The sequence below is a fragment of the Tiliqua scincoides genome, chromosome 13 (genome assembly GCF_035046505.1).
Source record: "Tiliqua scincoides isolate rTilSci1 chromosome 13, rTilSci1.hap2, whole genome shotgun sequence".
NCBI classification, from domain to species: domain Eukaryota; kingdom Metazoa; phylum Chordata; class Lepidosauria; order Squamata; family Scincidae; genus Tiliqua; species Tiliqua scincoides.
This window is the reverse complement of record NC_089833.1, coordinates 18648068-18670464: the sequence shown is the minus strand read 5'-3', so window position 1 is coordinate 18670464 and position 22397 is coordinate 18648068. Positions and strand designations below refer to the sequence as shown.

General features: G+C 52.8%; 1 protein-coding gene across 3 annotated transcripts; it reads right to left on the bottom strand.

The window, feature by feature from the left end:
* Positions 1–835: 835 nt before the first annotated feature.
* Positions 836–22319, bottom strand: DCUN1D3 (defective in cullin neddylation 1 domain containing 3). 3 transcript variants are annotated; one of them, XM_066640478.1, is made up of 3 exons: positions 22103–22319; positions 3601–4133; positions 836–1678 (listed from the first exon to the last, which is right to left on the bottom strand). In XM_066640478.1, the coding sequence occupies exons 2-3, from the start codon at positions 4029–4031 to the stop codon at positions 1198–1200; spliced, it is 912 nt and encodes a 303-aa protein (XP_066496575.1). In that variant the 5' UTR covers positions 4032–4133; positions 22103–22319; the 3' UTR covers positions 836–1197. The 3 variants fall into 3 exon arrangements, with proteins under 3 accessions (XP_066496575.1, XP_066496577.1, XP_066496576.1); XM_066640480.1 differs by having other exon boundaries at positions 22136–22319; XM_066640479.1 differs by lacking the exon at positions 22103–22319 and adding an exon at positions 21421–21919.
* Positions 22320–22397: the final 78 nt, after the last annotated feature.

Sequence of the window (22397 nt, the reverse complement as noted above, 5' to 3'; positions counted from 1 at the left end):
TTTGTTTTTTCCTTTGGAGGACAAGAATTGGCTACTTTGAGTGAGGCTGAAATAAACTAGGAAGAACCACCACTTGGCTTTTAGTCAGGGAAAAGCATTTTCCTCTTCCCTGATACCATCTGTCTGAAAGAAGCGAAGTTCTGATCCGGGGCAGGGCAGGGGAGAGATGCACTGCCCAAAACACTGGGGGGCTCTTCTCTTTTGCCCCATTTGCAAAGTGAGGGCTGACCTTATGGCCTGCAGAAGACCAAGCCCTCCCGTTCCAGGTTATGCAGAGGAGTGGCTGCCCTCATACAAGGGCTTCCTGGGGCTTGCGTCAGCATCGACCCTGCCTGGTTTTTGAAAAGAAAGCCCCACTCCTCTGCAGTGCATGTGGGCATTTGTCAAGAGTGAACAGAGCTTGCTCTTGCAAGTGGGCTGTGGCAGTAATTTTGTGAACCCCTGAAGGGCAAGAAGGAATAGCAGCTCCCCTCCCCCCCCACACACAAAGTCACTGCCTCCCCTTTCACGGCCAAACAGCACAGGAAGGTTACTATATGCTCAACTCACAGGTACAGTATATCCTTTCAAAAAAAATCCTGTATCTCAAAAAATTGGGAACAACCTAAAAGAAGTTAGCTATGCTACAAAATGTGTGGCTTTCATAGTCTTATTTTACCTGGGAATTAAATGTATTTGTAGTTAACAGTTAACACTGTTATTAATCATGGTGTAAATCTGAAAATTATCACAACCTTTTTGAAAAAAATAATAAAATTCAACAATGTAAACAGCACTACACATGGTATAGACCTGCCCTGAAACAAAACAAAAATGAACTTTTGTAGAACTTCAGTCTGGCACATATAATTTAGCAATTTTAATTTAACCTTGCAAAAAAGTTTGTTTTAAAAGTTGTGCAACCAATGTCAAGACGTAATTATACCAAATCTGAAACCATCTTTTTTTCCTTTAAAAAAAACTTCAAACCTCTCGTAGCCAGAGCCAAACATTTCAGGAAAAAGAACAAACAGGAATAATCCCAAAAACTTTAAAGAAAGTGCCTAAAATATGGATACAGCATTTTAGAGCCCTTTCAAAATACAAGGCAGAGAAAGGTGTAAAGTAGAAAAATCTGGAGTGTCTGTAAATTCCAGAGGAGTCCAGAGCTTATGAGTAACAAAGGGTGAGCAGGTGTGGCTGCAGTGGTCAGTGCTGTCAGGTGTGATGTTCTGTACACAGGTGGTCTGTCTGTGAAGCCACAACGCCTTGGGTGTCCTCCCTCCTCCTCCGCTCCGTCTCCCACTCCACAAAGGTGTCAAAGAGGCTGGGCCAAGCCTCGTCCTCGCTGTAATTGCCGAGGTCCGGCCCAATGACCTGAGTAAAATTGAGGAACATGTTCCACGTGTCCCGGGAGATTCCCTTGATTCCTGAGGGGTTCTCATTTAAGAAGTACAACCACTGGTCCAAAATGGGGGGCTTGTTCTGAGTGAAGACTAGTTTCCAAAGGGCAATGGCTATTTCTCGATGCAGCGACCTCTGTCCTTCCTCCGAGTCCAGGCCAAACTGAAAGGTGAACCGGTAGAGGTCCTTAAACTTGTCCTCTTGTTTGGCTTCGTGTAAGAGGCTGGGAAACCGGGCGCAAATCCCATCAATGCTGTCCGCGTTTATTGCTTTGCAGCCCTCAAAGAACTCAGTCCTGTTGGAAAGCCAAAAGAGGAGGCGTTTGCTAAAATAATTATAATTGTGTATTTCCCTCCAGTCTCTCTCTGCACGTACTTCCCTTTCTCTACAGTCCTCTTGTTTTAAACATGATGCCCTTTGGGGGTAGGGACCCACCCCTTTTCTCTCCACGCACAAGCCCAGTATGTTCAGGAGCAGGACTTATCATGGTTTGCAACCTGAGATCAGCCTTTGCACATGGAAGGAGCATTGGAAAACATGCAAGTGCTCGTTCCACCAAGGGATCCTTGCATGACACTTCTGACAATGGAAGGAACTGCCATTGATCAAGTGGAACTCGGCATGATCTTGGGCAATAACCCAGCGTATTTCAAAGGGGAATAAAACGCATGGCTGCCTCAGCCCAAGCAGAGGGGGGCTGTGTCAACCACAGGTTTTCTCCCAGAAACAAGGACTTAAAGCCTACAGTGAGGATTGCCAGAGGATGCTTCTTGCCTCAGAAGTAGCAAAGAGTCCGCTGCGAGGTTGTGTACTGGGTCACGTTCCTCATCTGCTGGGGAAGTACAGCGTTTTACCTCGGGGAAATTTTTTACACAGGCTTCACGGTCTCTGAGGCCTGGTCTACACGGGCAGCAGCATGGAGGTGGTACAGACCTCCAGAGCACGGGTGGTGTAGAGGCCAACACTGAAGCAGGACTTCCCCGATTCAGTCTCACCTCTGCCAAGAGGCGCCACTTCATTGCAATAAAGGGATACAACTAAATTGCCTTATAGAGCAGCTGTAAAGATCACAGCCAGAGCAATTAACTCTCTCCAAAAAATGAAACCACCTGGGCACATCAGAACAGTGGCACAGACACTCCCCACTCAGAGATGGAAATGGCAGTCCAAACAAGCATCATTCCCACCTCCGTTCGCTGCATGTTTTAAGTCCAGACAGACCCAAGTCAAGGTGCCAACATGCAACGAGAGCTTGGCCTCTGGGCCGGCCTCTGCCACTCGCTTCAGGCATGGGAACAAATCCCTCCATCTCATGTCCTGTTGTGCTGCAAGAGCACACAGCCAGGCCCCACCACCCCAAAAGGCAAAGTTGTGCCCCAGATCCCATCTCTGACCATGTCTGAATCCCAGAAAAGCCACTGCCTGGAGAGCCACTAGAGAGACCGGCATGCCTGACATACACAATCCTGAACCTGGCAGAGCAAGCACAGCCCTACAGAAAACCATACAATCTGCGCCATTTACTCTGATGGTCCAAGGGTCAGAGTCAAGATATTCTGGCCATCGCCCAGAATAAGGCCAGCAAGTGTGGTTCAGGTGACAGGGATCAGAAATGGAACAGATCTCCGTGGAAGGGGGGGCAACCACTAAAAAGGCTCCCTTCTTGGTCACTACGCATTATACTTCAGATGGTGGAAGAACCTGGGCAGAAACACCAGAGATCCAAAAAGCAGGCACATCAGCAACATACAAGGGGTGGCAGTCCCTGCACCTGGACTTAGGCCCTCAACAGTCAACACCAACCACTTTGAACAGGCTCAGAAACCCAACTGTGAGCCAGTGAAATTGTTATCAAAACTGACACTGATCCAAGCGTGCAGTTCCAAAAGACCACGGTCCACATTTCCTGGTGGGACTTCCCAAATGAATGGTTAGAGCAGCAGTTTCCCCGTCACTTCTAGAGCCCTCTCACCAAGGCCAAGCACCTACAGAAATGTCAGCACTGATGAGTCATCAAGTGCCAGGAGTTTTCACACGGAATACGAACTGTTATTTTAAAGTTGGTTTTACCCCCTTAGAATGAACACGCTCCTTCCATAATCACCCCCTGAGCTGAGGCAGCCTAACTGCAGAGCGACCTGGCCACTGCTTACGCAGGCAGGGGTGGCATGTGCACACCAACAATTTAAGGCACAACCTGCGACTGCTCAGACTCACCTGGTGAACTTGCACATGGTGGCTGCTTGAAACTTCCACGCCAGGACCAGCACTCTGAACTCGGTGGGATCGACACGAAGGTCGTTGCAGAAACGCTCCATGCCTTCTTCCAGAATGGCATCTTCACGGTCATCCTTGTACCGCCTAAATAACTCCTCAGTCCTGTGGAGGGATGATTCCACCAGGCCCAAAACAGGCTCTTTCTTGGCATCCCCAGATGAGGCGGGGGGCTGGCCGCACTCTATGGCCGCCTCCATCTTCTTTGTTCCGTTGACAAGGATGTCCCCAGAGGACTTTGCGCCGGCCGTGCTGTGCTCATCTCTAGGGACTGCGCTTCTTCTGCTGTGAGCCTTGCTGCTCGACTCGCGGTCGCCATTTTTACTGCCCAGTGTGGAAGAAGGATTCTTGCACTTGGTAACACACTGGCCCATATTGGTGCACGCCCAGCGGTTAGAGCAGCTCTCTTGCTACCATACAGCCACTCTGCTGCGGCTCAGCAGGCCTCAACATGCCATCAACGAAAGTCCGCCCCCCTGGAGAAGGAAAGGGGGAACTGTTACATCAGCTGCGCAGCATCCACCCCACTCTCTTCATGGCTAAACATGGGAAGAGAACCGAGGACAGCCCTCCCACCACTGGAACAGGCCACAGGCTGAGCTAGTCTAGGACACCCTGTTCCCCCCTCCAGAGGCCAAGTTGACCTCTCCAGGAAGTCACCAAGCAGGGCAGGAGGTCAGAGCCCTTCCTTGCCTCTGCCAGCAACCCTCCTTCAGCAGCTGAGCCATGGCAAGGAACCCTGGGGAGCAACACTTGGCCCACATTCACTGCTGCCTTAACTCATGGCAATTAGACATCCTTAATTGCCTTCCAACTGCTTTCCAACAAAAAACAGCTCACAAGGCGGGCTCTGTAGCCAAATCTTGAGTTCCAGGTCCCCAAAGGGCTAAAAAGCCCAGAGACCCCAGCAGCGGTGACTGGAAAAGATGCCCTGCAGGAGTAAAGAGGAACAACTGCTCCCCCCCCCCCCCCGTTAAAGGTGCCTCTTGGCCCAATTAGCAGGGGATTAACTGCCCAAGCCGGACCAAGCTGTCAACTACACCAGCCTATGCCGAGTTAGCCCTGAGTGTGGCATGGCTTCTGTCACCCCCACTGACGAGAGAGAGGGTGGACTGGCAACGCACTGCCACAGTCATGGAGGAAGCAGCTCCACACCAAGTCAGTCCACTGGTTCACCCAGTCCAGGATTGTCAGCCCTAACTGGCAGCAGCTGTCTGCAGTTGCAGAGGTTAGGTTAGGGCTAACCCTAACCCTGCCCTACCTGGAGAGGCTGCCAGGTCCTAGGATTGGACTTGGGGCTTCCCACATGCAAACCAGGCACTGAGCTCCAGCCCCCTCCCCCCAAAATACAAATGCTCATTTCCGCTATGCCTTCCACACCCACCGTTCACCCCACGCTGCCTCCAATGCACCTCTGGTGTGAACACCAGGACCTGCTGGTTTAGGCTTTCTGGATGGTCTGAACACTGTCCAGAAGAGGATGTACCCAAGATCAGTGGCTTCCATGTGTGCGGTTGGTGCTTGAGCCCCTGCCCCCACCCTAGGCACAGAGAAATCTCTCAACTGGCAAGCACCCTTGGCTGCCTTGCCTGGAAAGCAGCGCCACCTCCCCTGGTGGCTGACTGACCAGAGCAAACAAGGGAAATTCCTAAAACGCTTCCGTCAAAGCACGTTTGTCAAGGCAAACAGCCGAGCCTGTTGGGGTGTGTGCGTGTTCAAATCAGGAAGCTATTAAAAAACCATAAATGCAGCAGCAAGCAGCTCCGATGAAGCCACTGCCGAGTTAGGACTTTGGGCTCCAGCAGTCAAGTGCTCACACACTCTCGGGAAGATCAGGGTTTTGCATTTGAAATCTAAGCTCCTAAAAATATTCTGGAGAAAGTTGCCAGGGAAGAGGTGAATAAGTGATAATGTAGCTTTTTAAAAAGTATAAATAAACCTATAGATGGTTATTCCAGGGCGTACGTGCTCCAGACCTGCCTTCTGTGAATTTCAAGAGGGGGCCCCCATCGGCCAAGGGCAGATCTGGGGCTAGACCAGAGTGTGCTCCACAGAGCTGCCCTTTGAGAGTTCAATGGAAGCTCGCACAGGGCTGAAAGGCAGCAATCTGTCTCCTGGCTATCGTGTGGGTCACTGGAAGCCTGTTGCACCCCTACTCCAGAGAATCCAAGGCCCCAGTTGCCCCCAAGCAGGACACATTCTGACAGCACTTGATGGAACCATCTGGTTGAACCTAGAACTCAAATAAGGTCCAAGGCGTACAAACTGCAAGAGAGGACATTCCGCTGGGACACAGTCAGGGCAATTCAGCAGCAGAGAGAGATTGCGGGTTCTCCCTCCCTGGAGACCTTCAAGCACAGGCCTGACAGGCACCTGCTGGAGATGCCCTTGGAGGGTTTCCCGTGACAGACGGGGGGGGGGGGTTGGACTGGATGACCTTGTGGGGCACTTCCAAATCTGATTCTAGGAATCAGAGGATGTTTAGGTCTGGTCAGGGCCTGGAAGGGTGACGCCTGGACTGCTGCCTTGAGGTCCCTGATGGAAGTAAGACAGGATGTAAACGCAGTAAGCTTGGGGTGGCTGAAAGCTGGGGCGGCGCTGCATCCCAGCCCAAAACCAGGGTGGCTCTATTGCGTCAGTGTGACCTTAACTGCAATTCTGTGGGCCACACAAGTGCCTCAGAGCCTGCAAATGTCTCCATGAAGATCGGTCCCGCAGCAATCCAAGTCCCAAAAGGTGCCTTCACTCACTGACATGTATTTTGCATTCTGCTTAACACACCTCATCCCTGGGGTGCCAGCAGCAGTCCTGATTAATAGTGAACTTAAAAAAAAAACTGTCTCCAGCTCTCACTGTTGCAGAAATATAAAGCAGAACTGAATGGTAGGTATAAATATTTATACCTTGTCTTTCTTCTGCACTGGGTGGAACTCGGGACGGTGTACCGTTTTCAATACACAACGTAAAGCTAAACTAAATGCAAGACAAAGAACAAGATCAGCATTGACAGAGAGAAAAAAACCAACGCTGTCAGCCAGCTGGGCCACCCTAGATGTCTGGGAGAGCAAGAATGGCTTCACACTGCTGCAGGAGATGGTCAAAAAAGGTTCTGATGGAGGCCTTCCAACAGGAAGCTCTGCACCATAAGAGAGAAGGTGTTTCCGTGGGGGGGGGAGGTGACACACAGTGGGCTCAGGTGGAGGGACTTTCCCAAGGCCCGGGGGGGGGGGCGAGAAGATTCAAAAGGAGGAGACAGTTCTTCAAGGACTCAAATTGTGCCCCCAAACAAACAGGTAGTAGGGGTCCCGATCCCTGGTCCCAGTTTGCAAGCTAATCCTAAGTGCAGCGATTGTGGCCACAGTCCTGCAATTCTCTTCTTCTCCCTGCTCGTAGGACAGGGAAATTGGCCAAGACTCAAGTGGAGAGGGAGAGAGAACCGACGGCTCATGTCTAGGTCCCCATCTTGCATCGAAGCACTTTTGGGCAATTCACTAGCTGATCCCAAAAAAGAGAATAATGGGGGGGGGGGAATGGTTCAGGTTCAGTGGTGGGATACATATGTTACACGCCAGTCCAAGATCAATTCAGGATGCCTGCATGGAAATGGATCAGGTGGCAGGCGCTGGCAAAGACCACTGCCCAGTGCCCCACAGCACCACCGTCAGCCAATCCGTGTTAGACACAGCTTCTGTGGGACTAGGAACAAGAACTGCACCTGGCAGTGCTGAAGGAACAAATATGAAGGGAAATAGTAGTTGTTTATCACAGGTCTCCAAGCAGCAGCTTAACTTCCCAAGAGCAATGCCCAGAGCTGCACTGAGCCCAGAAGTGCTATTTTTCAGTCTCAACTGGTGGGACATTCCCGGGGGGGGGAGGGTGCTGGAAGCTGTGGTTCCACCAGATGGTCTTTGGTCAGCAGGGTGACGGAAGGTCTTCTATTGTTTTTCTCAACATATATACAAAATGGCTGGGAGTGATCCATTTGGAGCATCATTGATATTTCTAAAAAAGGAATCATAACACGGGATGGGACCTTAGAGGTCATCTAGTCCAACCCCCTGCTCTGTGCAGGCAAATGCTGCAGCATCCCTGACAGCAAAATCTCCTATGAGGGAAAGCTCATGACTGCAGCACGAGGCAGAGTGTTCCAGTGCCAGGCAGCAGGAAATTCTTCCGCACACCTGGCCTGCATCTCTGGTACTAGTCCTGCCCTCAGGAGCCACAGCTCCTTGCCAAGCACACCAACCTGACCATTCCTCATGGACTTGGTTTCCAAATTGCCCCCCTCTTTCCTGCCCTCCTCTGAACCTTCTGCCAGCTCATCAACATCCCCCTTAAAGTGTGGTGCTCAAAACACGATGCCGTATTCCAAATGAGGTGCGACAAGCGCAGAAAATGGCAAGTCATTCATGGGTCATTCTAAATACAGCGCCCCCCCATCCGTGGGGCCCACACCCAGTTTCACTTATCCGCAGTTCAAAAATTCCCCCCACTATGTAAATGGTTTCTCTGTCTCTGACTACTGTGTCTGGTTGTCTCTGTGTTGTCTGCAAATGCTAACAGGAAGCAGGTTGGTGGACTGAAAAAAACAAAACCTGTTTCACTTGGGTCACGTTTTCAGCCCTCCAACCCTCTTCTTCCTTCATACCACCATTTGCAGACAGCCAGATACGGGACAGCGACTGGGGGGGGGGGGGGCTGCAATCAGAGACAGGTAAGTCATTTGCACAGAGGGGGCGATTTGTGAACTGCTTCTTGTAGGGTCTGCTGCTATTTGCAGTTTGCAGTATTCACAGCGGCAACTGCAGCCTGTCGTCGGTCCCCCCCACCCGTGGATACCCGGGGAAGTCTGTAACTGTCACTAGACATCCCTTGTCAAGTCTCTTATCAATTTGTCATCCCGTACAAATTGGGAGGGGGGAAGCGAAGTGGACTACAAAGCGATTGAGATGGTCCAAGGAGCAGCTGTTTGAGACAAGTAGGACTCACAGGGTATCCTGGAGCATGCTGGGAGGAGTGGCACTGCCGTTCCGAACTCTCCTCCATGTGAGCCGCTCACTCCATGGAATGCCGGGGAAACAAAGACAGTGCCTCAGAAATCCCAAAGGAAGGACAGTCAGGCTGGTATTCACATGTTACTTTGCACACTCCAAATGCTATACAAATGCCAAGTGTGTCATGTGTATCATCCTGACGCACTCTTTGCAATATGCTTGTAAGAGTATTCTCCCCATTTTGCAGATGGGAAAGTGGCGGCTAGCTTGCCGAAAGTCTCCTGGTGAGTTCACGGCAGAGGAAAGATTTGAACCAAGGGTGGAGGAGGAGTCTCTCAGTCACTGCACCACACTAGATCTCTCCAAGCTGCTGGCAAGAGGCCAGGACTTCTAGAAGGAAACAGGCAAATGGGAAGGGAGCGAGTGTGTTTGGGGGGGGAGGGGGATAAGGCCACAGCCGCACCTGCAAGAGTCCAAAGCATTTCCGGGCATGGCAACCTGCATGCTGGGCACAGCGGTCACGCAATGAGAAACTCAATTCTTGCAGTACTGTGTAGGGCAGAGATGAAATTGCCCTGAGTCTTCATAGCTATGAATCTTGCCCAGCAGACGGCAATCCCTCACTTGCTACTGATCCCCCTACCCTGATGACGCGGCATCCTCATGCAAGACAGATGCACCTTGCAAGGCTGCTCTCATACTGCCATTTTCCTGATGTGGCAAGTTATGCCCAAAAGCCTCCGCGCCTGTTTGGCTAGATATCTGAGGACCTCATTTAACGGAGGGAGGCAGGAGGCTCTAGACGCCAGAGCCGTTTTCTTCTCCGCTTTGGCCTGGCCTGCAGGAGCTTCTGAAAGAATCTGCCCCCTGAGCCAGGTGCTGCTGTCTGGACATCAGTGGCAAGAGAACAATGAGGCCTCTCTCCCTCCACCACCCTGGATGCAGTCATGGCACAAATGGCTCTGTAATCGGGTCACACAGTAGCCCTGACGACATTTCTTCATAAATAGCTGCAGACAGCCAGAGACTGGTGGAGGGGCACGAAGGGAGGGAAGAGAGAAGAAAAGAGTTGGTGCTTCCAAAAATATTTTTAACGGCCACCATTTGTGGAGAGAGGCATATTCATCGGCTGCTTAGGAAAACACAAAGAACTTTTTTAAAAGACATAATAAGAGCAAACCTCACCTGCTCTGACAGATCTGCGACTCACGAGTCACCTGACAGTAGCGATGGGAAGGCTGATCTCCTGATCTCTGGTCAGCTGGAAAGTGCAACCGTGCGGGGCACAAAGCCAGGCATTGCACACCCCTTTCCTTGCGCCTCCGCCCCCCGCCACGTCACCTCTTCCTTCGTTCAAGTCCCTCCTCAAAACGCCCTTCCTGTGCCACCCTGGGCACAGTCCCTTCACTTCCAAAACAAGCCAGACGCAGCAGCTGCTGCCAACTGAGTGGTCCACCTGGGTCAGTACCGACGCTAGTGGTGGCTCTCCAGGGTTTCAGGCAGGAATCTCCCTCTTCCCTACCTAACAATGCCGGGGATCAAACCCGGGGCCATCCACATGCAAAGGAGACCTCTGCCAGCAAGCTACAGCCCTTCCCCTGAAACACACAGTCATTCTTCCCCTGCCTTCTGCTTCCTCCAGGTCCTTTGTCTCCTCCATTGTCTCCCGTGTACTGAGCTGTGATTGTAAGCTCTCAGGGGCAGGAAACTGCCTCTTGGATTTTGTACAGCACCACAACATCAAGTTTCCCTTCTGCATAAAGGAGTGTTAGGAAGAGGGATTTCATTCTAGCTGGCAAGGGATCAGTGCTGCTATACATAAGAACATAAGAACAGCCCCACTGGATCAGGCCATAGGCCCATCTGGTCCAGCTTCCTGTATCTCACAGCGGCTCACCAAATGCCCCAGGGAGCACACCAGATCACAAGAGACCTCATCCTGGTGCCCTCCCTTGCATCTGGCCTTCTGACATACACCACAATTAACATTTCTATCCCAAATTCTGAATGTGCAAGGTGCTTCACTTGCAAGGACAACATCAGCAGAGTGCAACTCTGCCTCCTTACAAACTGAGGGCTCTGCAAAAACCAAGGAGGAACTTGTGCCTCCAATGAGAACTCGAGAACCCCCCTCACTTTCTGGAGATGCTGCAGAGGCAAAAGAGGGATGGGAGGTGTGGGGCAGTTCTGTTCCAATCACAAGGCAGCTGCTGTGGCCTCCTCATCCATCTGCAGCTCCCATCTGCTCCTTCCATCTGGAGGGGAGCCCGGCTGTGACACCAACAGTCTGGGCCAAGACAACTTGGCCATGTACAGGTGTGCTTCCATTTGCACCCCTCTAATAATTGTACCTCCATGTGCATTGTGAATGTGAGCTGCTTTGGAAGCAGCTCTTGGATGAGAATGCTGAGCAGTGGCTAACAGCCCCCAGGCTCCCCCCAGGCAAGAGGAGACGTGCTGGAGGGAGCTTCATTTCCTTGCCAGAGAGAAAAGGGTCAAGTTTAACTGCCTTCCAACAAGGAGGAACTGGAGCCGGACTGAGGCTGCTCTCTTCGGACCTCCCCACCTCTCCCTTTGTGGCAAGCAGAGATCAATGGCTGAAGCCCGTCGGCAACTCCAGAGGCGGCCATGTTCAAAGTGCAGATACCAGCAAGAGGATTCCAGACTGGCAAGGGAGGCAAAGGATATGCAGTAGGTTCCATGCATTAAAAATTGGTCACTGTGTTGAATGAAGTAGCACACGTTAAACCCAACTGCAATCCGGTGCTTTTGCTGGGGGGGGGGGGGGAGTGAGTGAAAATAGAATGCCAGATGCAGAGGTGTGGCAGCGAGATGCAAGTATCTTGTGTGTGCTCCCTGAAGCATCTGGTGGGCCGCTGTGAGATGCAGGAAGCGGGATGAGATGGGCCCTGGGCCTGATCCAGCGGGGCTCTTCTTATGTTCTTAGGAAGGGCAGCATTTCAGATTGTGATCTCTACCCACTTGGGGGCAGCTGTCTGGTGCTTTTTTGCCCCCCCCCCATGCCAGCATGTGGTCAAATTGCACCATGAGCTTGGCACGAGAGCAACAGCATCCATCCAAAAGCATCCATGAATGTGGATGGGGGAATCTGGTCTTCCTAAGAGGCCAGCGGAGAGATCACTGCGAAAGGAATGAGGGTGGGACAAGGGTCCGTTGGGAGTTCTACTCTTGGGTCTGCCCAGAGTCGCCCAGAGTGGCTGTGGGCAGAACTAAGCAGTGAGCCCCCCGGTTGCGGCTCTTTCCACAGGCCGTGCAGTGCTTCGGAAGGGCCAGGCAGCTGCGCAGGAGCATCCTGTCTACTGGAGCATCCCTGTTCCAGCCATGATGCGGCCACTATGGCAGTCGAGTCATGCTGCTAGTCCTTGATATGCTTTGAGGGGCCCACGAAAGAACTCTGGGGCTAAGCCACCAATCATAGCATTTGATGCACACAGGGTGGATCGGGGCTCACCAAATGGAGGAGATAGGAGAGCTCCCAGATCCAGCCCCCCCCCCAAGAAGGGCAGAGAAATCCACTTCACCTTTGAAGAGCAACTGACTGACAGAGTTTTGTGGGAGTCGAGACTTGCTCAGCCCTCGTGTTTGAGCAGGAGAGTGACTCAGAACCGGCAACAACAGGAGCGTCATCCATCCCACACACATCTGGAGGGGGAAGGGCTACCACGGGGGCTGGAAGTCTGGCCACCCTGAAAAGAGAGCAACATCCCCCAGCACATACAAGTTCATCTGCAGGTCCAATTTTAGTTGTCAGGGCAACCAGGATGCAGAATCAGCAAGACAGGAAGGACGGAGAGCATTACATACTGGACAATATAAAAGGCAAGCCAGGACCGTGGCAAGGAGGACAGGCTAGGCGAGAGCTCCACAGAGCCCCTCGGGAATGGAGGCTCGGCGAGGCCGCCTTGTAAAGAGGACAGCTGCAGGGGTGACTCGCCTCCCTTCCCTCTTGGGGAATCCAAGGCATGACAAAGGGAGGCGCAACCAGGGGGTGCCAAGCACTGGTCTGCTTGGACAAGGGCAGGTCAAGGGAGCCGAGGCACAAGAGAAAGGACCCCCACAACCGTGCTGGACACCCACAGCCCGTTACAATTCCAGCATCTGAGAAGCAGACCGCGGACGACTGCGCACAGGAGACCCAGCTGGAAGGAACCAGGAGGGTGCGGCCTGCCTGCCTGCCTGCCTGCCATTCAGCAACCTGTTTGCCACGACTTAGATAAACCCTTCACATTCGAGGAGAGGCACCCTCATCAACTGGGGACCAAGAGTTTACTGCTGTCTAGACGTCATGCCGGTGGGAGGGCAAAGCAGGAGCACACCAGAGACTGCAGCATCTGAATAAGAGAGACCTGTTGCGCTGCATCCATGCAAAGACCAGAAGGGAGGTGAATTCTCACTCACTGCTTCCAAGGCATCATTTCTGCAGAGAAAACTGCATGTTACCAAGAGATCCAGCACTCCCACAATTCATCACACCGCGTTAAATACAGATCAGGGTTTGCTGCTGAGAACAGACTGAGGATCCACGCCCAAAATGATGGGAAACAATGAAATGGAACGAAGGGGGCATCAGAACCAACATGTCGCCTCAAGCCCATTTCTGCATCTCTCCGCTGTCAGCACCCCCACCCACATCCACCCTCCAATATTCCTGCCAGGAGTGAGACAAGACTACGTATCTGTACTGCGTCTGCCTCCTTTGGTGAAAGACCACCTGAACTTCTGGTCCTCACTTTAGCAACGAATTCATCAAGCATGCTCGGTAGACACAGCAATTCATCCCAAGGTACACCGATTCCTGCCACTATGGACGGCTTCAAACTCACAAGGGCACATATTAACCATACTAGAGGACACAATTCAGCTGTCCAACATTAACTGTTAGATACACATGCAAACATAGCCAACCAAACTCAACATGCAGACGTAACAAAAATGGAAGCAGATTCAGTACCGTTATTTATTAATCTGCCATTGTGAGAAGCCAACAATCCACTACAGCAATTCCTAAACTGTGGGTCTGAGGCCCACCAGTGGATCGTGACCCAATTTTTGGTGGGTCGCAAAACTGACAAGTCAGTTTAGGCTATGTGCATCAAGGTTTAAACCAGTTGCTACTGCTGCCCAATTGCCATTATAGCCACAGAGGCTCGAGTGGTTGGAAAAGTGAAACTTTTTTTAGGTGGGTCCCAATGCTTAAAAGTTTGGGAACCACTGAACTAGCATAAAACACTGTTAGTGATTACCATCCCATACCCCAAGGTGAAGTCCAGCCTTACTTTATTTAGCACGAAATTAAGCACATGGCTGTCTCACCATGACAACTTCAGATCCTGAAGCAACACTGTTGAAGCTAAGCAGGTCTGGGGCTGGTCAGTGCTCGCTTGGGAGACCACTTGGAACCCTGAATACACTACCCCAAGTTCTAGGATGAAAGACAGGCAAGATATCAATGCAGTAAAACAAACTGTTGAGCTCAATATGGGTATCCAACCTCCCATGTCCAAAGTTTATACCTAAATTGATACATTTGCATGGAAAAGGCAGCATTTATCATCCCAAAATCCTCACCTTCTGTGATGAGGTTTCACAGAACGCACAACTCAGCCTGGGGTCCAGATCTGTCCCCCATGGCAGCACCACCTTCATAGATTACACAGAAAGCTGCTTTCTCCCCAGTCAGACCACAGAGGGTCTGTGGGATTTCTCCCCCAGGACAGTTCACACGACTGGCAGAGGGTCTCCAGGGTTTCAGGCAGAAATCCCTCTCCGTCCCAGCTGGAGATACCAAGGATCGAACCTGGGACCTCCTGAAGCAGTGCAGGTACTCTTCCACTGGGCTGAGCCCACCACCTGATCTTACCCTGAAGGCCAAGCGGGGGCTTCAGCCTGGGATTCCACAACCCTGGCCTAACAGCCTTAACCACACCCCCAGGCTGAGAAGGCTGGGGCTGGCCACAGAGAAAAGCAAAAGAGGGCCAGCTTTCAAGCTGCGAGGACATTCCTTCCCAACCCCAAATCTGGCAGTTCATTTGAGCAAAACTCAAACCTGCCAATGAATCTTCCCAAGCAGCTTAAACAGAAAATCAGGTCTGACTCTGGTCTCACGTCACTTTCCAGCATGGGGCCGTTCCCAGGGGCCTACAGGAATGGTGGAGAAACCCATCCTGACCTCAGTGGTTACAAGCGAGGCACTGGGACAGAAGCAATTTTTAAAAAGCCACAGGATGACTCCATGAATGAACTAAAGTCGCCCCTGAATCCAGCCAGGAACCAGCCTGAAATCTCACTGTGCCACCACAATGCTTGGGTGTGTGATGACTACAACAAACATCACAGGAAAGCTTCCAACCAGTGTGATGTGCTAACTTCCAGGGCCTCGGATATGTATCCTTCAGCCAGGAAGAAACGCTCCCATGCAAGGAGAGAAACACACAAGGAGGTGGTCACTCCCACACTTTTACAAGCAGTTCTGAAACAGACAGTAAGTGGTAAGCCCTGTGGTAAGAGACACTCCCCTTCTGGGAGGAATGCCAGTTTGGACACATGGGAACGCAATCTGAAAATAAAGTCTGCTTTTGATTCAAAAAATAGTTAACCACCCATGCGCGTGTCATGCTCTACAGACACAAACAGTGCAGGATGCTCTTGGGTTGTCAGCTCTTCAGAAACAGGAACATGCCCACAGAAGAAGATGCAGTTCCTCAGGATGGTCTGGGGGACAAAATGTTCAAACAGGTGGGGGGGTGAGAGTCACGCGTGGAGTATCCCAACTCACACAGAAGAATTCTCCAGCAAATTTCCACACAGTTTCAGTCTTCCACCTGTAAAATGGGTACATATACCAGTGCTGCACCACACCAGGAGAGCACTACACAGCCCAAAGGAGCAAATGGCTAAATAGCCAGTTGTTGGGGCTCCTGTTGCAGCTGAGCTTGCCCCTAACATGGGTGGACCACATGGGGACTGCGCAAATGTGTCTTCAGGAAAGGAATGGGGGAAGTGAAGAAGAAGACTGCCCACTGTAGCCTCACACCCCAATAATGAATTTCCCCAGCTCAGCTTCCAAAGCAGAAGATTCCAAGCGCAGGCTCAGGAACTGCCCCAGTGTCTGCTTTGGAGTCCAGCTACGCTTAGCAGTAACAGGGCAGTTTTTCCAGCCAGGCCCAGGTCCAGATTAAGCCATTTGTGCCCAGCATGCAATAGGGATCAAATGCATACACTGTGGGCTGGACTTGCACACCAAAGTGACAACTCCCAGAGATTCCCTTCTCATAACTGTTGGTCTAGCTATGGCTGGACACAGGCACAAGGCAGGACACAAGTGCGAGGAGGCGGCAGCAGGGACCTGCCGCCTGCTCGACAAGTGCACTGCAGAAGGAAAAGCCTTTCAGACCAATCAAGGCCAGGCTCTTGGCTGTCCCGCTTTTGCCCAGGAGAAAGTGGAATACGGACTACGGAGAGTGGAACAGCCAGGGGGTGCCCTGTCACTCCTCAGAAGCAAGTCCAAGAACTGGAATTTGTGACCAGGAGTCCCATGCGCCACCTCCAAAACATACACACTCCACAGGCCACTGCAGGAATGTCTCAGGAGGGAGCTGCTGTGAGGGTGGGCTGGGGAAGACCTGTGCATACCCTGCTGAGCAACTTGGACTTGAAAGGGCTGGGCCTGAAACCCCTTAAACCCTCTCAGCTGGATCACACACACCCCCCCAAAACAAACACCCAAAGGACTCTGTGCAAAGGCAACCAAGCTATGAACAACCTGGAAAGAGGACAGTCCAACTATCAGCTAAGAATTCACTCTGACTCACAAATTCGATACACAGTTCTCCCTGTTCTCGTGTGTGTGTGCGCACGTGCGCACACACACACACACACATCTGTATCAGCAATGCAGACATTTCTTTTGAAATGCAGATAGGACAGCGGAGGAGCAATTACGCTGCTCTTCGCAGGCATCCGCACCAGTGTGCCACTGTATTCTGAGAACTGAATAATTCCCTTTCATGTGGGGACCACAAAGGCCTTCTCAGGCACAGCGCATCTCAGCTGAGCCCCGCAGCATACGGAGGAGTGGTGTCTCCCCTGGGCTTCCACTGTGCCAAGGCCGGCCCAGTCTGCAGAGGAGAGCCAAATCCCGTGCTCAGAATAAATTGTGCGCATCCCACTGTTTTGCATCAAGGGATTTGCAGTTTGTGCCAACTGCAGTTTGGGTTTCCACAGAATGCCGCACAAGGGGGGCACAGGAAGGCGAAGGGGGCCAGGACTTGTTGGAGGCAGAAGTACATAGAGAACCAACACGATAGAAACAGGTAGCAAGCCACGAACTCTGCCCCCCAACTGCACATTCAAGTCTGTCTCACCACAAGCCCTTCCCTCACAGCCCCTGGCTTCCCCATCTGCAATATGGGGCTAACACAAGTTACCTTTCAGGGTTGTCACATTATTGTCATGCTAGCCTTGCGAGAGAGGCACTCTGCACACTCAGAAAGTGCTCTCCAAACTGCAGTACAGCAGGACCACTCCACACAGTCAGCTGCCCAGGGCTGGGTGGCAGGGCTGGGTGACCGAGCCCCTCCTCCCTCCCAGCAGTCAACTGGCCTTTTGACCAACACAGGGGTTAACATTTTACAAAGGGAAGAAGTAAGTCCAAGCATGGTTTCACCACACATTCGGCCCTGAGCAGAGATGGGACCTTAAACACGGCCCTTTTCTGGGCGTATTCAGGACTGCAATTACTCAACCATAGTAGGCCTCTCCCTAGATTGCTCCCCCTTCTCCATGCCCCCCCCCCACAATCCCTGATCTATTCTGGCACAAAAAGGCAGCAAGCAAAATAAAGCACTATCAGCAGTTCAGCAACGAGACAGGATGACCGATGCCATGTCAGCAGTTACCAGCCACTGTGCCGTGGCACAATGGTGTGCCATAGGACTTTGGAAGAGCGTCATTTATTAGTAGGGCCATTGTGGTATATGAGCCTCCTACCTGCAGTGTGGTGCGCCTTGTCAATTGTCAAAAAACCGATGGTGTGCCGTGACCATTTTAGTGCCTTGTCAATGTGCCGCAAGATGAAAAAGGTCGACAACCACTGTGCTACACAACACACTAACAGCACAATCCTGTGCAGGCTTCCTCAGAAGCAAGTCTCGCTGAGGGCCGACTCCCAGAGTCTGCAACACTCCCAGTTATTGGTGGTTAAGCCACCTGCTGTGGGCACAGCTCTGGTTCCACAGCCACAATGGCACAAAAGCACAGCACACTGGTAGTGGCAGAGCTGCGGTCTAGTCACAGCAACTCTGCTGAGTCACTGGGAAAGCACGCCTCTCACGAGTTGGGCAATATCGTGCTCCCACCAAAGGAAGTGGCAGTTCCTGGCTAGAGAGAAACGCAAGCCTGTTCACTGCTGTTCAGGGCAAAATGTACAAGTCTTGACAACACTGCCGTAGTTAACTTGCTGATTATTTTTAAGATGAGAGGAATCTGCAAACTGCACTGGAGCCAGTCTCCCTACGGGGGCCACGTGCCCTGCAGCACAACTGTTGTGTGGCTTGCACAGATTGGAGGAGTTGGATCAGCACATCGGAGGGAAGGCCTTCCCCTACCCTCTCCAAACACCAAATCCACAGAGGCAAGTCCTTAGTTACCACAGGAAAGGCTCAAAACAGTCATGTTTACTGACTCCAGAAGGTTTACTAAATCAAAGATTAGGAGTCCCTGTTCTCAACTAGCATTTGCAAAAAGAGCAGCAAAATGGGGCCGGGGAGGGGGGCACACAATTAGTTCTTATGCAAATGTGAACACTCCCAAAACTGAAGTGGCTCTGAAGTGGCCCATGAAAACTAGTAGCAAACATCCACAAATCCATGTGCCGGTCACCAGTGGCAAGTGACTCCAGGCCCGTGGCTTCCTTTCCACAGCTGTTTGAGAGAAAACAGGAAAACAGTTTCTTCAGAACACCAGAAAGAACCTTCGCCATTCCACTGTATTTCATCACATAGCTGAGGAGAACCAGCTTCTCTCCCATCATCCTCGCCACACATCAGAAAGTGTGTGTGGGGGGAGGGGGTGTTACTGACCACAAATAATGGTTAACTAGTAAGCCATGCCAGTGCTTGTGGAGCTCCACTAAGTGGCCTTAGGCAAATGAGACAGCCTTAGCTTCCCATCTGGCACAAATGGGCCACAGGTGTGCCTTGGGAGCACAGCGGCTGAAAGTTGCTGAAAAACTCTTCCAAGTTGTGAGGCTCTGCTTCTAGGGCAACTAAGGAAATGCAGTAAGGAGTTGTCTGTCCCTCTTCCTCCCCCAGCAGAGGAATTTTTTTTACTTCCAGAGTGTCCTGGAGCATAAAAGTGATGTCGCAAGAGGCAAAGACCACAGAGAGGTCAGTGTGCCATGAGATGAAAAACGCTGAAAATCGCTGCTACCTTATAGGGTGGCTGTAAAGACTACGAAGATAACGAACACATGTTGCAATACATAAAGGACCAGCCCAATCAGCATGTGCTCCCCTGCGCCACAGACGCTGTGCCTTGAGCTTAAGGCTCTTCCCAGGGCTCTAATGAAGCCCCACAGGCCGCTTGCCGGGTGAACACAAATCCTGGGTCTTGAGCCAGGAGCAGCGACAGAACTCAGATCTTGAACCCCAGGTTAGTTCTTCTGCCTAAAGCCATTTCCCAGTTATGCAGAGAGAGCCACAGGAGGTTTTCCACAGACCCCCCCTGCACTCCACAGCGTCCAGCCCCCCCCTCATGGTATGATTTAACAAAGGAATAAAATGCCCATAAAATGCATCAGCAACAAGCAACAAGATTCTCCACCACATTTCTTGCCATTCTCACTTTTTAAAAAGAGAGAGGGGAGGAATGGGCACTTGGCAGCCAAAGCAACAGTGGCATCAGCCCAGCAGAATCCAGCCATCACGAGAGCCAAGCATGAACAGTTCAAAGAGAGGGCGAGACGACCTCTTGGTCGGCTCCAGAAGTGACACAGGAAGTTGCCGATGCAATCAGACTCCCTCAGTTCTGTCCACATGGGGGCTTCTCAACCTTCCCACCCAGGTCTATTTGGGGGTGCCACTTTGGCAAGTTCCACCCTGCCACCTGCCCCTTTGGAAGCGCCAGGCATCTGCATGGCCTCATCTTGCCCAGCAGCATACCACTGCCCTGTCACCTCCACTTTGAGTGTGGTCAAACCAGGCAGGGCAGTGAAACGGGGAATCACCTGCCAAGCTACAAAATACCATCGGTGAGATTGGAATCCTCCTCCATGCTCTGAAATTGCAACATACAGGTACAAGCCACTTAACAGGGAGATGTTCTGCAAATCCCATTGTTAGACGCATCTGTCGCTGCCCGGACAGCCACGAATGACAGCCAGGTTGCACCCCATAATGCCCTGCAGCAGCCAGGGAATGCCCCTTGTGAAGCCAGGAAAGCAGGAAGAAGGCAGCTGGTAGGAGTAGCTGCAGCTGGTACTGGTATGAGACCTGCCCCACTGTAGGATGCTACGAGCATGTCAGAGAGGAGGGTTCTAGTGACACCCCCAAAAGGCTAACTCTCTATGCACAGAAGCACTCCATTATGGAACATCCCACATGCCGTCCATAGCAATTCAGCCCATGCACAGGCAGCCCACCACAGAGAAACAGAGGCCTGCAGGAAAATGATGCAGTCGAGTCCCCATTGCTAAATGTGGGACTCAAGAGATCAGTGTTTCTGCACTGCAGCTAGTAGACTTGTGAACAGCTAACACCCAAATCCACCCTGCTGCATAAAGGAGCATCAAAGGCAACACAGTACTGAGGTCTTTGGAGGGTTGCATTCCAATGTCTAGGCTGCAGCTTCCGAGAGGAAGAGCCTCTGTGGTTGTTCCAAGCTTGGCAATCTCTAGAGCACATTCAGCAGGCCTCTGCATATTTGGGGTTAACAATCCAAAACCACGACGAAGCGCAGGAGCACAACCTCTCTATTTGTTGTGGCTTGGCACCCGCCACATTCAGGTAAGTGATCTACAAATTATGGCCATTGCACGCAGCTAACATACAGCTTGCTCTTGGCCACAATCTCCAGACAGTTGCCCGCCCCTCCCTGAACATCTCACAGACTACAATGTAACCCCCACCCACCCACCCACCCCAATTGCTGAAGCTGCCCACAGCAGGAAGGGACAAAGAGAAGGAGGGCACCAAGGGGCCAAACAGAACATGGCGTGAAAGAAAAACAGGAGCTATGAAATTAACTCAAAGTTCTTCCTTGAGAGCCAAGTGTCAAGTCATACACATTCAACTCTTGAGCAAGCGGCGAGGCAACCAGGAAGGCAAGCAAAGCTTCCAGGAACTTCAGAGGAAATCTGTGGCTTGCCAGTATGTTTGAAGAACTACGCCTGCCACTGGAGCCCACAGCCATGTTGGGGAGACAGAGCAGCGATTGTCTGAGCCAAAACTGCCCAGAGAGAGCAAACATTCTTCTCAATGGTAGCTGTAAAAAGAAACAGCTTCCAGTTAATGTTTGCTTAGCTACTGCGTGCAACAACCTGAGCCACTTCTCATTAACAGGCACCTCTCTCTTGCCCCCCACAAAAATGACTAACTCACTCAGAGGCTTCAGAATCCAGGTCTCAGTGGACATTTCCACGGACAGCCTTTAAAACAAACACACGAAGGCGGCCAAAAAGTCGCACGCGCTGCTCCTGCTGCCAGGCCGGGGGTCTGCCCTGAGACAGGGCAGTGGCGCAACTGCCACTCACATGATGCGCTCGCTTTCAAGGACCAGACCACCACCGCTCCAGCGACTGCACTGAATCCGGATCGCGGTGGGACGTTCTTCACGGGCAAAGGAGTGGATCCTTCCGAAAGAGCCACGGAGCCAGAAGGCAGGCGCGCAAAGGAGTCTTTGGGGTGCCAGCAGGCAGCACCACTTCCAGCTCAGCACTGGGGCAGGCAGGCCGGGAGGAACCTGCTCCACACCCTTCAGACGGGAGGAGCAGGCGGCGGGGGAGCCAAGCGCCCTGGAAGGGCATTCCAGCGCCTGCTTCCCGCACGGGAGGCCCAGCGGGAAAGGCTTCTCCGGGTCTGGGCAGGCCGCTCCCCCCAGGCCGGCACAGGGGGCCTCCCGGCAAGCGCCCCAGCACGGAGAGAGACCCGCGTCCCAGCACAGCAGAGCCCCGCTCCGCTGCCAGGCCTGCTGCCGCCGCTCGGGCGGCTCAGGGGGGCCGAAGGGAGGCAGGCCGTCCTCCGCACCCCCCGGAGCCGTCACGGGGCTCGCTGAGGGCGCGGAGCGGCGCACGAAGCCCTCGAGGCGCTCTCGGCGCGCAGGCGGGGCCGGCCGGGCCGAAGGCGCTGCAGCTGCGCAGGCCTGGGGCGCGACGGGGCGGAGTGCTCGGCCTCGGCCCGCCGGGCCCGCTCGGAGCCAGCCCTGCGCCGCCTCACCTGCCGGGGTCCTGCGGGGTCGCGGCTGCTCACCGGCTGCTCCGCCGCGGGGGGCCCCCCATGCTCGCCGGCGCTCTGCGCGCCCGCCGAGGCCGCTCCTCCCTCCCGGCAGCCCCAGGCCCGCGGGCGGGGCGGGGCTGCGCGCGTTGCCGGGAGACGGCGGCCGCGAGAGCTCCGGTCCGCCCCTCACCGGCTCCCGGCGCTCGGGGCCGCGGGCTCGGCCTCCCCCCGCATCACTTCCGGGGGGCGGGGCGGGGCGGGGCGGGGCGCGCGGCTTAGCTGGAGGCGCGCTGGC

Coding starts and splice junctions, on each gene's coding strand:
- DCUN1D3 (XM_066640478.1), bottom strand. CDS start 4,031: ATGGGCCAGTGTGTTACCAAGTGCAAGAATCCTTCTTCCACACTGGGC. Junction 1,679..3,600: donor ACCATGTGCAAGTTCACCAG/GTGAGTCTGAGC, acceptor GCTTTCCAACAG/GACTGAGTTCTTTGAGGGCT.